The sequence below is a fragment of the Musca autumnalis genome, unplaced genomic scaffold, assembly GCF_047663935.1.
Source record: "Musca autumnalis isolate F117 unplaced genomic scaffold, ASM4766393v1 scaffold_4, whole genome shotgun sequence".
NCBI lineage: Eukaryota > Metazoa > Arthropoda > Insecta > Diptera > Muscidae > Musca > Musca autumnalis.
In genome coordinates, this window is record NW_027411977.1 from 36,883,708 (window position 1) to 36,898,870 (window position 15,163).

Here is a 15,163-nt window from a genome sequence, read left to right on the forward strand (position 1 = left end):
GCATTCTAATGATGCAGGAACTCCTACTGGTATCTTCTTTTGTTAGAAGACATCTTAAATCCCAACCATTACCAGGTCTCTATGAACCCTTGTGTAGGTGTATGTTTAACTTATGGCAGGGTACTTGACGCTTCGTAATTGCCCTTACTAACTTCAATCACAACCATTCAATCTTTATTCTCAAATTGAAATTGATCTTGGATAACAATGTCAAGCACTGGGGCTGCCTTTACGATTAGTCTGATTGGTTCGTTTTTTTTAAGTTTCAATTTCAAAGTTAAAGGTTTTGAACATTGAATAAAATCTATTGCGCGAAGTCGACTGTCATTTATTTCAGTTCGTTGCATGCGTGGGTTTTACATTGCAGTGCATTGTAAAGTTGGGGCGGGCATTCATTGTCGGCGTGAGCTGCAACGTGAAGTCATCATCATCAATTGTTGTTGAGTTATCTGCACTTCATAGCCAGCCATAGTTGTGAATGTGGCCATAGGCAGAGTAGGTGTCAATTTAAATGTCTGCGACTGAAGTTGAAGTTGTAGAAAAAAAAGCGAACGACGACTGATTAAATTATTAAATAAAATCAACGGTAATTGTTCCAGACAATTTTACAAATTGAGTGATAAAATATGGAGTGCAAAGAAAGGAAGGGAAAAGAAACAAAAATGCAAATTGCAGTGTAATATGGAAAAGAGTCAAGTGAAGTTGGAATGGAAAAAAATAAGGCGATTACCTTTAAAATTCGCGCTCTTAGCTATTGAAAATATTCTCTAAAAATCCACGCTTTGAGCTGTGAAGGCGCTTGGAAAAAAATATTTGAAAAATTCAAGCTTTTAGCTATGATGGTGGTTGAAAATATTTTTCTTTAAAAATCCACGCTATTAGCTGTGATGGTGTTTGAAAACATTCTTGAAAAAAATACACGCTTAGATCCATGATGTATTTATTATAGCCTCTCCCATACACCCATGCATTTAAGCAATAATTGAAATATTATTTAAATGTTGTAAATTTTATGACCTCGTGGTTGCAATCTACTAAAAAAATCGGTACATTGTTGTCGTTAATGTTTTTGTTTAATACATTGTTTTATGTCAGCTATGAACTTCATTCACAGTTCCAGTTAATGATTTTCAAAAAACAAAAATTGCTTTGCGTTTTTTTTCTTTCTGAGAGTCATTAAATTGTTGTTGTCATTAACCATCCGGTATAACTATGCTGTTCCTGATGTTATTACTGTAGCCAGTAATATAGGCACGTTACTCTATCACATTTTCTAACAAAGTGACCAAATGCGCGTATTCCATTTGTTGCAATCCAACGATGGTGGGCCCAAAGCGTAAAACCACAGCACCCACCTCCTCCCCTGCATAAAGTATAAACAATATACGATTTAAAGTCAACTGCAATTTGGGCTGTTACAACAAAACAATTTTGTTTTTATACCTTCACACATGCTTAGTAACAACAAAACTTAAAACAAATACAACAAAGTAAACAAAAAACTAAATGCATTATTTATAAAAGCTTTGCAACATTTAACACTTAACTAAGCCCTTCCACATAATTAGCTGTGAGGTAGGTAGTAACAAATTTAATGGCATAAAGTTAGTAAAGTTGTGGGCCTTCAGAGATCTCTTTGAGAATATAGGGGAAAATAAACGAGTCGCAGAACTCACTTTCCCAAAAGCCCTATATAGGGTGATAAATACCTCTTAGAATGTCTTCTTTCTATAGAAAACCTTTAGAAGTTCTTCTATTTTTAAGCCACATTTAGAATGTCTTCCATCTACAGAATGCCTTAGGTCTATAGAAGACCTTTAGAAGGTCGCAGAAGAACCCTAGGCTGTATTCCATCCATAAAAAAATATTTTTAGAAATCCAGATTTAAAATATAATTTTCGATTTTAATAAAAAAAAAATTTAAAAAAAATTAAGTTTCAGTGTTTTATTTAGAAATGTACTTAAAACTAAATAATAATTTGTCGCTTAGCCTCTATAAATATATTGTTCTCACGATGGAATCTCTCAAATAAAACGCTTGCATTTAAATTATAAATGGTGGCTTAATTAAACGGCAAGCGTTTTATTTGAGAGATTCCATCGTGAGAACAATATATTTATTGAGGCTAAGCGACAAATTATTATTTAGTTTTAAGTTCATTTCTAAATAAAACACTGAAACTTAATTTTTTTTAAATTATTTTTTATTTTTAACTTTTTAGTAAATAAATTTTTTGACCACCGAATTACATAAATAAATAATAATAAATGCCGAATTACAGTCCATTTGAGCAGAAAATGTAGATTAAAATGCTTGAAATTGGGTGGTACAGTTATATGGATGCTATATTAAACCTTGACCTACGTCCACAATTTTTAGTGGGGAAGTTCCTGGACTATTGAGAACTCCAAATGCCAAGTTACAGCAAATTCGGGCTAAAAATGAAGACAAAATCCTCAAAATACCAGAAGTCGGGTGGTACCGTTATATGGAGGCTATAGGAAAAAATGGACCCATATTGGTTTTGGTTTCATATTCATGTATTGTCATCTAAATCTGAAAAATGTGCAAAGTGTTAATTCGATTGGTCAACTGCAACCGTGCTAAAAATCAGTTACCAGATTTTAAAAGGGGGTCAAGTTAGACACCGTAAAAACACTGTAAGAGTGGACCAATATTAGTTTTGATTTCATATTCATGTATTGTCATCCAAATCTGAAAAACGAGTTACCAGATTTGAAAAGCAAAATACCGGAAATCGGGTGGTACCGTTATATGGGGACTATAGGAAACAATGGACCCATATTTGTTTTGGTTTCATATTCATGTATTATCATCTAAATCTGAAAAGTGTGCAAAGTTTTAGTTCGATTGGTCAACTACAACCGTGTTAAAAATCAGTTACCAAATTTGAAAAGGGGGTCAAGTTAGACACCGAAAGAACACTGTAAGAGTGGACCAATATTAGTTTTGATTTCATATTCATGTATTGTCATCCAAATCTAAAAAGTGTGCAAATTTTAAGTTCGATTGGTAAACTGCAACTATGTGAAAAATAAGTTACCAGATTTGAAAAGCAAATTAGATAAAACACTGTAAAACAGTGTAAAAATTGACCAATATTGGTTTTGATTTCATATTCGTGTATTGTCATCCAAATCTGAGAAATGTGCAAAGTTCTAGTTCGATTGGTCAACTGCAACCGTGTTAAAAATGAGTTACCAGATTTGAACTAAACACACACCAAGGCAAGTTAAATAAAACACTGTAATAATAATAATAAAAATATATTTAAAACCAACGATTTAAAAATATTTTTTAAACACAAAAATATTTGATTTAAAAATTATTTTACAAATCCACGAATTAGAATATATTTTTAAAATCCACGATTTAGAAGATATTTTTAAATCCACGATTAGAATATATTTTTATAATCCACGACTTAGAAGATATTTTTTAAAAATCCACGATTTAAAAAATTCTTTTAAAAATAAAAATCCATAATTTAAAAGATATTTAAAAAATCCAAAAAAAATTTTTAAAAATTCATGATTTAAAAAATATTTTTAAAAATTCATGATTTAAAAAATATTTTTAAAAATTCATGATTTAAAAAATATTTTTAAAAATCCACGATTTAAAAAATATTTTTAAAAAATCCACGATTTAAAAAATATTTTTAAAAATCCACGATCTAAAAAATATTTTTAAAAATCCACGATTTAAAAAATATTTTTGGAATTCCAGGATTTAAAAAATTATTTTAAAAAAACACGATTTAAAAAACCCACAATTTAAAAAATATTTTTAAAAATAATAATACACGATTTACAAATATTTTTTATAATCCACGATTTAAAAATTATTTAAAATCCGTAATTTAAATTTTTTTTTACAATAAACCACGTTTTAAAAAATATTTTTTATAATAATCCACGATTTAAAAATATTTTTTTTATAATCCACGATTTAAAAAATATTTGTTTTATAATCCACGATTTAAAAAATATTTTTTATAGTAATCCACGATTTAAAAAATATTTTTTATAGTAATCCACGATTTAAAAAATATTTTTTAAAATAAACAATTTAAAAAAATATTTAAAAATCCACGATTTAAAAAAAAATATTTAAAAATCCACGATTTAAAAAAAATATTTAAAAATCCACGATTTAAAAAAAAATATTTAAAAATTCACGATTTAAAAAAATTATTTTAAAAATCCACGATTTAAAAAATATTTTTTATAATCCACGATTTAAAAATATTTTTAAAAATCCACGATTTAAAAAATATTTTTAAAAATACACAATTTAAAAATATTTTTAAAAATTCACGATTTAAAAAAATGATTTAAAAGATATTTTTAAAAAATTCACGATTTAAAAAATATTCTTAAAAATTCACGATTTAAAAAATATTTTAAAAAATCCGCGATTTAAAAGATATTTTTAAAAATCTAAATTTTAAACCATATTTTTAAAAATTCACGATTTAAAAACTTTTTTTAAAAGTCCACGATTTAAAAAATTTTTTAAAAATTCCACTATTTAAAAAATATAAAAAGGTTCGACTTAAAAAAATTTTAAAATATGCACGACTTAAAAAAATATTTTTAAAAATCCACAATATGTTGGAAGACCTTCTATGGAAGACCTCAAGAGTCTCTCTATCATCTGTGGAAGACGTTTACATTGTGTTCCATTTTAAAAGACCTTTAGAAGGTCTTCCATTTATAGAAAGTCTTTAGAATTTCTCCATCTATAGAAGACCTTTTAAAGGTTACCTTTAAAGGTCACCTTTAGGTTCTTCCATTTATTGGAAACCTATACATGGAATTTTTCTTCTCATGGTACGATTTGTGTATTAAGGATTTTGCCTAAATAAGTGCTGCCTACAGTATTATATTTTTAACTACTCCTGCTAACATATTTCTCCTTAGGCATTTAGGTCCCCTCATACTTGGTATTATTAGTCGAGATATTGCTTGAACGATAGAGGGTTATATATCATAACCTCCAATTATTTGAGACTTTATGTAATTATTTTTATGTATCTATCTATTTTTATGTATCTACACATTTTTGCGGCATGATACAAAGATGGATTCCATTTTATGTTCTGCTAACTGCAGTCCAGACGAGTTAAGCCATGGCTCTACGACGTGAATGGTGGCTTCTGACACTGCTACCGCTTCTTCTATAGTCTTTGCAACTATCACCAGAGGAATATCATCAGCAAAAGCGTTAGTATTTCATTTTTCTGACAGATTTCTCCATTAAACATGGGGGGTTATTATGAACGAAAATTCCCGTGAAAATTGTCTTTTCTCCGTTTCAACTTAAGGGAGAAAGTGAAAAAACTCACGGGAAAAGTTCCTTCAGAATAACGTCCATTATGTGCCACAACATCGGTCCAAGAACCGATCCCTATGGTACTCCTCTTGTGATTTTATGTTCTTTGACTCCTTCTTCCGCATTATATACTAAAACCTAGGTAGAAAGGATGTTGAGGTGTTGAGTTTGCTGTATTAAACGCATTTTAAACGTCGATATAAACAATATTCTTCTGTACCCTTCTTCCGACTTTTACCATCTATTGTGGCTCTTGCCGACCGTTTTTATAGCCTCCATCCTTGATATATTCTTTCTAAAACCAAATTGTCTTTCTGATAAGCCCTCCATAGCTTCGTTTTCCAAATGTATCGATCATACATCGGGGCCGATATAATGATGGTGTGTCAAGTGGCTTTCCTTCTTTTGGTAATAGTACCAACCCTTGCCTGTACCATATTGATGGGAAAAATCCATATTGTAAGTAGGAGTCGAACAGCTGTAGCAGTTGATCACCGCAGCATTCAACAAATTAAGGTCTCATTAGGATTTAACTTGGGCCGATAAAAATAAGATCCCAAATAACTAGCCTATAAAGAGGGTCGACCTTCTTCTTAGAATTGAAGTCTTTTCTTGTGCCTTTGGGAATTATCATGGAAAATACATTTTTTTTTGTTCCAACAAAACCCATACCCAAAAGACCCCCATCAGCAATCCAAGGGTTAAACCAAACAACACTTCATTCATTAATTACAAATCTTTGTTTTCTTGGTTAAGTCTCCCATTTTTGTTGTTGTTATGATAGGCGTATCATTCAAACGTCGTACCATATGCAAAATCGTTTATTGCGTGTAAACTATGTGTATGTGGACAGACGCACAAACCAACAGCCTATTTGACTTTGTTTATTGAATGTTAGATTCAATATTAGATAAAAAAATTAAATTACAAAAAACAACAACAGCGTTATTGACATTACTAACCGGCCAGAATGGACAGACATTCCGTCAGACAGCCAAACAAACTCGCACACCTTGAATACAAATGTTTCAAATGTTGCGGCTGCTTATTTAAATATTTATTATTGTCGGTCAGTTGGTCTGAGAGGTTTGGGAGACAAATTGAAGACATACATACTAAAGTTGTAAAAATCTACATATAATAATAATAGAGAAAGAATACTAGCATTTGGTTTGCAAGAATGACCTGGTTTGCAAGATAGTACACCACCAAGCGATATCCTAGAATTTTGGATATCACAAGATTTTAATTACCAGAGATTGAATAGCCACATGACCACGCCACTTGCAGATACGTTTTTCAGGGCTAAAATACTCAGGAAATGTTAAACCTGGGGGATTTCCCACCGCGGAAAATTTTGATGTTCTGGTCAGGGATTGATCTGCAGACCTTACTACGGTTGCTCCCTTCCATTATATTATTATTAATATATTTTTATTTTTGGCTCCCGCAACTCAATCTTCTTAGAAAAAAATTTAAACATTCTCTTGTTTAAAACGTTAGTTTCCGCTGTTGCTCGCTGCCTTTCGACGTACTCCTACTTCTATTTGTGGTACTCTTCATAGCCATTACGTTGGGTGGGTGGAGGTCTGAGGATCACCTAACCAATCTGTTGCAAGCTTACTGGCATGCATGGGATATATATCGTGTTGGAATAGCCATTAAGGTTTTATGGGGTATACTCCATTCGAAGTACGGCAACATTGCACGCTTCAGCACACATTAACGTAAACTTTCTTATCCATAATTTATTCTTAGAGCCATTGAATTCAGAATCTTTTTACTACTTTTTAAAGGAATTCGGAACCGCCCATATAGCACAGCTTTCTACAAAAACTTCACTTTTTGTTGTTTAATTTTCTGCTATGTACTTTTTTATATCCCTCATAGATGTTCTACGGGATTAAGGTCTGGAGGTTGAGCAGACCACAACATAAACAACTTAACACAATTTTTCTGAAACCAATTTTATTGCATGCTTACTGGTATGCTTAGGATCATTAGCTTATTGGAATATCCATTTCAGAGGCATATTTTATTCCGAGTGCGACAACGTTACTCATTTCAATATGTCATCGTTAACTCCCACTTCATAGTTTCCTTTCTCAGATGTATTGGTCCGATTTCATCCATAACACATTATTTTTACACCACTGTGTTTAAATTTTTTTGTGCGTACTGTATCTGATATTCTTAATTTGGCAGACGTCGTTTCTAATACAATTAAATTAAACAAAGTTGTTTTCATCCGTCCCCGAATTGTTTCTGCAATTTTCTTTGGCCAATTTTGACGCAACTTGTTGAGTTGCTATCCATAATCGACCCTATAGTTTTTTTTTTTAGTTTAGAAAAATTTGTAGACGATGCCATGACCCGTTATTTTCCCTTATAATAATATAATTATTGAGTTTTACTAATTCTTCATCTATTTTATTTTTCTTTTTAGATTTTCTATTTGGATCCTTTGAATGAAATATCATTTACACAGCACTACAAAAACGAAAAGTGTATATTTTCCGGAACTAACCCCTAATTGTCTTGAAGTAGAGCACTTGAAGGGCTCTTTTACCATACTCCAACCAATTTAAGTCCTATCATTAAATTAGTTTAAAAATCGGAGCATAGTTACAAAAAGAAAACGTCAAAATAGCTTTCATCATGGGAGCAACAAAGCCCAGAGTCAATAAGACTCTAATATCATTGAAAGTTGTGGCTTTCTTTGTGTTAAGCGGTAAGTACAAATTTTCATTTTTTTTAAGTTCCTAAAATTTATTGAAAACAAAAGTTGATTGATTAAAATATTATGTATCTGTTTTGAGAATCTCTCAACTTTTTTAATTTCTGTAATTTGTTGGAAAAATTTCTATTCCTAGAATTAATTATTATTTTTTAAAAAATAATACTTAAAATGTATTACCTCCTGCTAAATAAATAATAAAGAACTGCTAAACTGAATTCAATTACGGATATACTTACTTAGCTGGTCCATTACAGAACATTTGTTCTATAGGCCGAACTATCTATCGCGCCTTGTCATCTCTTCATCCACTTGTTTGCGCCATCTATTCTTTGGCCTGCCAATTCTGCGTGCACCGTCATATTTATACGCCTTTTTAGCGGGTTCATCATCGCTCTTTCTTATGATATGGCCTAGCCAACGCAATCGTTGCATCTCAATACGTTTAACTATATTGATGTCGTTGTATAGAAGATACTGCGTCATCGCAGATTGGTCCGTAGATCTTTCGAAGATTTTTTTTTTCTCTCAAACACACCAAGCACTGCCATATCTGCTTGCGCAAGTACCCATGCTTCGGAACCATACATCAGCACGGGTAGTATCAGTGTTTTGTAAAGCGTTATTTTTGTTTGACGAGATGTGGCTTTGTTTTTAAACTGCTTACTTAAGCCAAAGTAGCATCTGTTGGCCAATACAATTCTTCCTTTTATTTCACAACTGATGTCGTTAGTTGTGATTACGACGGTGCCGAGGTAGACGAAGTCTTTTACTACATCAAAATTATAGGAACCAACGTCAACAGTTTGCCCGATCTCTATGTACGCATTGCGCATCGACACCATCAACTTTGTCTTCTCACCGTTTACCGCCAGACCCACCTTAACAGATTCTCCTTCGACCTTCATAAAGGTATCTGTTACTTCTTTTACTGATCGTCCCATGATGTCTATAGCATCAGCATAAGCAAGTAATGGTGTAGATTGTGGCACTTCTTTTGGCGTTTGCCTCTCGAATAATCTTTTCCACAGCAGGATGTTGAAGAGATCACACGAGAGGCTGTCTCCTTGCCTGAAAGCAGGATGTTGAAGAGATCACACGAGAGGCTGTCTCCTCGCCTGAAACCTGTTTTGGTACAAAATTCTTCGGTAAGGTTCTTTCCTATTTTAACTGAGGATCTCGTGTCAGTTAAAGTCAATTTAATACCTTTGAACGTAGTGGGCTGTCGAAGGCTGCTTTATAATCGACAAAAAGGTGGTAGGTGTCGATCTGCATCTCTTGGGTCTTCTCCAGGATTTGCCGCAGGGTAAATATCTGGTCAATGGTGGACTTGCCAGGTCTAAAGCGGCATTGGTATGGCCCAATTATGTCGTTGACCATAGGCTTTAGTCATTCGCACAATATCCCTGACACGATCTTGTAGGCAATCAAGAGTAGACTTATGCCCCTATAGTTAGAGCATACAGTCTTATCTCCTTTCTTATGGACGGGGCACAGGATACTTAGGTTCCAATCGTCGGGAACTCGTTCTTCAAGCCAGGTGGTGGGTGCTAAGTAGCTGATGAATACACCTTATCAGCGTGTCGCCACCGGTTTTTAACAGCTCGGCTAGTAAGCCTTCAGCCGGTTTATTGCTGTCTTTACCTCGCCTTGGCTGGGCGGTATACATACATTCAATACTATCTTCTGGGATTGGATCTGTGGTATCTTCGTCGTCTTCGCTGGATACCAACAGGTTTGAAAAATGCTCTTTCCATATCCTGAGCACACTATTTGTATCAGTTACCAAATTACCTTGCTGGTCTCTACAAGAGGAGGTGCCTGTACCAAAGCCATCAGTTTGATGCTTCACTCTTTGGTAAAATTTTCGGACTTCATTCTGGCACCTGTACATCTCGATTTTTTTACACTTCCGCTTTTCAATCTCTCTCTTTTTCCTGCGGAAAAGACGTTTCTCCTCTCTCCTTTTCTCCCGATACCTTTCTCGTGCACTACGCGTTGCAACGGATTGTAAAGTAGCCTCAATTTTATCTTCGGTAGCAGCACGACACTCCTGATCATACCATGGATTCCTTGGTTGAGGTCATTGGTATCCAAGTATGGATTTTGCGGATGTTTGCATGGGGTGGGCAATGCTTTGCCATTGCGCTGATATATTATCGGGATGGGTAGTGCTTTGATTAAGCAATTGGGCTAGTTGAGTGGAATACGCTGTGGCTGTCTGTTGTGATTGCAGCTTGCCGATGTCAAACTTTCGTGTTGTGTCTGTTCGTACTTTGTTTGCTACGTTTAAACGGGTGCGTACCTTTGCTGCAACTAGGTAGTGGTCCGAGTCTATGTTTGCTCCTCGGAACGAGCGCACATCCAACACGCTCGACGAGTGTCTTCCATCTATCTCAACGTGATCAATTTGATTTCTTGTTTCTGATCTGGAGACAGCCAGGTGCCCTTATGGATGTCGAGATGTTTAAATTTGGTGCAGCTAACTACCATGTTTTTTGCCGCTGCGAAGTCTATCAGCCTCATACCATTGTCAGATGTTTCATTGTGGAGACTGAATTTTCCAACTGTTGGCCCAATGATATTTTCCTTTCCAATTTTGGCATTAAAATCGCCTAGAATAATATTAATGCCATGGGCAGGACAACGGTCATATGTTTCTTCTAAGCGCTCATAAAATATATCTTTGATCTGTTCGTCCTTGTCTTCAGTGGGAACATGAGCGCAAATAAAGGTGATGTTGAAGAATTTTGCTTTTAGTCGAATTGTAGTGAGTCTTTCATTCACTGGGGTGAAGCTGGAGACCAGATGTTTTAACCTCCGACCAACTACAAATCCGCAACCAAACTCATGCTTTATGTCATGGCAGCTATAATACAGTGCGTCACCTTTGTTGTTGTGTGTTGGGACGCCTTTCCCAATCCTTGTATTTTTCAAGTACGTCTGCCAATGCGAAGACTTCTCTATAAAGAGTGCGAACATTCCAGGTTTGCGGGGTTCGTCAACTTTAGAGGGGTTTGTTTTTCTTTTCTTTTCTTTTGTTTTTTTTTTTTTTAATAGTAGACTGCTTTTTCTAGGGGTGGTTTACTAACCCGGCGCCCAAACCCAAGTTTTTAACGTTCTTATGGGTGAACGTGCGGCACTTGTTAACTCAATACCTTTAACGGGTGTTAAAGGCAGCTCCCCAGGTGACACCACGGGGAGGTCAGTGTCCACTTGAGATGAGAGAGGGATCAAAATAAATTCTGGATTTTGCCATGTTAAAGCCGGTCAGGACCGTTCCTTGGTATCTTTCATCCCCTACGTCACCCTCAATTACGGATATCCTATGTATTTTATCGGAAATGACTTAAGCTAGAATGCTTACATATCTCCGCCTTAACTAATATTTTTGAGAATTTCATCATTTTTATTTATTGAGTGCAAAACTTGATTGGTTAAAAATTAATTTCTTCAATAACCCATTAATATTTATGCGTTAAATTTATTGAGAATAAAAATTGATTTGTTCAAAATTTTTAAGAAAATATTATCTTCTTTTTGGTTTAGGTCTCACCGCCCTACACATTGTGAACAGCCAAAAACCCCTAAAATTGGGTCTGTATTTCTCAGAATACCGTGAGGTCACAATTATCGCCTCCTTTGTGGCAATATTGGGTCCCTTGATTGTGGGACCACTGGCTGATCGTGTTGCTGCCAAAAATCCCAATAGTTTTGGTAGATTTTTAAGGATCCTGACAGCAATCTGTTTAATCATTACCAGTATAATATACGCCTGTTTAATTGCTGTGCCGGTTGTGGAACGTCAAGAAGATCAATTGCCAGCTGTTAGTTTTGCCTGTGATGCCAATGGTGCAGTAATGTTCCAAGAAAGCTGTAGCAGTGAATCGAGTTGTCGTCATTGGGACAAAAAAGTTGGTAGCCTAGATTTGACCAATTGCACCTACACATGTCAAAATCCCAATCAATATGAAAATATGTATACACCATGGTTGGAAAGTATTCCCACACCATCACCCTCCACCGAGCATAGTTCTGAATTTGATTATGAGGATGATGCTTCAACAGCGGTGACAGAAAGTTTACGGGCCAGACGTAGTGCTGAACTTCAACAATCTGCCGAATTTGGTGGTGGTGAATTGATTAGTGCTGAGATAAATGCCCGCAAGACAAGAGCAGCTAAATCGGCACCCAGCAAAGTCTATGTTGAGCCACCGCATATTTGTATGACAGCCAAGGATGAAAATGGTAATGATTATGTTAAAAATTGTCACGTCTATACTGATGATACGGGTAGCATCAATGTCCAGACGGTTATGCATGCTGCCACAAATGTTGAAAACGACACACATCCTGCTGAATGGTGTCACTATCCCTTGGGTAAGTTTTTGAGAGTGTGAGAGGTTTTATTGAGAACAAAAATTGATTGTTTATTTTTTTCCTGCTTTCAGATGGTTTCCAATGCCACATACCTGTGCAACAGGTCAACTATATGCTGGAGCTGAAGAATGGCAGCGATTGTACCCCCATGATTGAGTGTCAAGTCCAAAATCCCTATCATGCCAAGGGTGGTTTAATGGTCCACACCGAATGTGTTAGCACAACGGGAGATATTGATGTTACTATGGGTGGTTATATGGCCATACGCATCTTGGGTGATATCTTTGCCTTGGCCTCATTTACTTTACTGAATACCGCCATTGTGATTGCTGTGCGTGAAACTTCAGAAGGACGTGGTGAAGTATGCCGCCAATATGCCTGGGGTGCTGTGGGTTATGTTCTGTTATTCAGCCCCTTGAAACTGATTTTCAGTGACATTGATGGTGTGGATATTGTTCTGATAGTGTTGATTATATGCTTCCTCATTGGTTCGGCGGTTTTGTTGTTTGCCTCCCAAATGCCTTTAAGTCCCCCCGAATGGTGGTGGCACACTAAGACCGGTATGCTGGTATATCCCATGTCAGCCATTCGCAAATACAGCCCAGAGATATTTGTTCTCACCTTGGTGGCCATTTTGTTTGGTACCTTCTGGGGCAGTATCCATGCCTATTTGTATTGGTCCTTCATTGGCGATTATGCTGTGTATTTTGGCAGCTTGCTACTGGTCTTGGTGTTGTTCTTGAATGTGGATAAATTTATTGAATATTGTGGCCATTCGAACATTTTTATTGCCGGCTTTGCCTTGTACATAATCCGTTTCACAGCCTTTGCCAGTGTGGATACCAAGTGGTTGACAAATCTCATGGAAATCTTTGAACCTGTCATAATTGGCATTGTTTGGATAACCATTATTTTGTATATGCGCCATGCCATGCCTCGTAAATTGACTGCCACTGGTCAGGCAATTGCCATTATTGCCTTCTTTGGTTTGGGCAAAGGTTTTGGGGCTCTCATCAGTTTGGTCCATGAAGATGAATCAAGTTTCTACACAGAAGATGATTGCATTAAATTTGAATGGTTGGCTGTCGTGGCCTGTATTGTGGCCCTTACTTATTTTGTTGTTTACAATCTAATATTGGCTCCACGTTGTGCTGCCAAACCCGTTCATTTGGATGATCTTATGTCCGGTTCAGCATCACAGACATTTGCCAATGGTGCTGGAGGAAATGGTAGTACTGGTGTAACAAATGGTGCCGGTAATGGTAATGGCAGTAGTTATTCACCGCTGCGTGTCTACCACAATGAACGTGGAAAGAAGGGACAATTTAGATATTAAATTAAATACCTATTTAAATAGGAACGTGAGAGAAGTTAAGGAAGAAACTATTTAAGTTACCGAATGCAAACCATCCACCCATACACTCAGAAACATACACAACACATATAAACACTGAAACCACCAATACATTAAAATAAGTATACTTTTTTTGTTATATTTTTAATTTTATAAATAAATGAAATGTACGTTTACGGGAGAGAAGGCGAATGGAGACGGTATGGGGAGCAAATGTTAGTCCAAATGAAGATATTGGTTAAAAATTATTTAAGAAGTGAAGCTCCGGCATGTCTTTCTTACCATGAAAAGACGTAATTTTCATAGAAAGAATTGGGAAATTGGCAACGCTACCCACACCGCCTGGATTGGCCTTCTTCCTTATACTATGTTTACATTTACGAAATCCACTCGATTTCAACTGTCAATTCCATTGTTTAAACGTCAAATGAAATCCAATCGAATTTAGATGAGTTTTTTTTTTATACGCAAAGGAATTGACAGTTGAAATCTAGTGGATTTCGTAAATGTAAACATAGTATTACCACAAAATGTGACTTGAGGTTATGCGCTTTATTTTGAATGCTATGCACTGAGCAATGCGAGTCCCATAAAAATAATATAAAAAGCAAACAATTCACTTTGAATAGTTAACACTTAACTAAATTTTTCGTTTTCACATGAAAATAAGAAAATGTAACTTACATTATTTTTATTAAAAAAAAAATTCTTTACATATAAAACTTCCCCTACTTTTTTGTAATTCAAAAATTTACCCTCCTCAAAATGTAATCTTACAATCAAAAGAATAATACATCTATTTGTGTTCAAATAGTCTGCCATCTATATTTTATATTATTTTTATTTTTTTTACAATATTTACCAGATAATTATTATTTTTTTGTATTTTATTTTTGTTTTTTACCAAACTAAAAATTATTCATACGTTTTTTAAATAAGCTCTACATTTTAAGCAAAAAAAAACCCAACCAACAGACAATTAATACAAATCTCTTTGAGAATTAATAATAAAACAAAATATTTTTTATATATAAAATATACATGCATTGGCATTGAAAGAAATGTTTTGACAAATAAAAACCAAATGTAACACATAGTCCCAATTTACATTAGGCGAGTTTACTTGCGGCAATTGTCAGTTTGATGGAGAGAGAGGTGAGGTATATGGTAACCCTTTGCCTCTCAACACCCCCTCTCACCCACAAACTGACAATTGCCGCAAGTAAACTCACCTAATGTAAATTGGGACATATTTGCGCCTCAAAAAAAAAATTAATTGATATGTAAACTTTGCTATAAATGTATGTATTCAATGGAATGAAACAAAACAAAA

General features: G+C 34.9%; 2 protein-coding genes across 3 annotated transcripts in view; one reads left to right on the forward strand and one right to left on the reverse strand.

The window, feature by feature from the left end:
* Positions 1 to 14,848, forward strand: part of SP1173 (major facilitator superfamily domain-containing protein SP1173) — an 83,815-nt gene extending 68,967 nt beyond the window's left edge. Inside the window, exons 1-4 of one of the 2 annotated variants that reach the window (XM_073986389.1) lie at positions 371 to 586; positions 7,806 to 8,090; positions 11,646 to 12,476; positions 12,548 to 14,848. In XM_073986389.1, coding sequence (XP_073842490.1) covers positions 8,018 to 8,090; positions 11,646 to 12,476; positions 12,548 to 13,812 — 2,169 coding nt within the window. In that variant the 5' untranslated portion in view covers positions 371 to 586; positions 7,806 to 8,017 and the 3' untranslated portion in view covers positions 13,813 to 14,848. Of the gene's footprint in view, positions 1 to 370; positions 587 to 7,805; positions 8,091 to 11,645; positions 12,477 to 12,547 lie in introns of those variants that run through there. The other variant, XM_073986388.1, reaches the window with a different exon arrangement.
* Positions 1 to 15,163, reverse strand: part of LOC141403654 (ras-related and estrogen-regulated growth inhibitor) — a 222,209-nt gene that overhangs the window by 176,849 nt on the left and 30,197 nt on the right. The window lies entirely within an intron of this gene.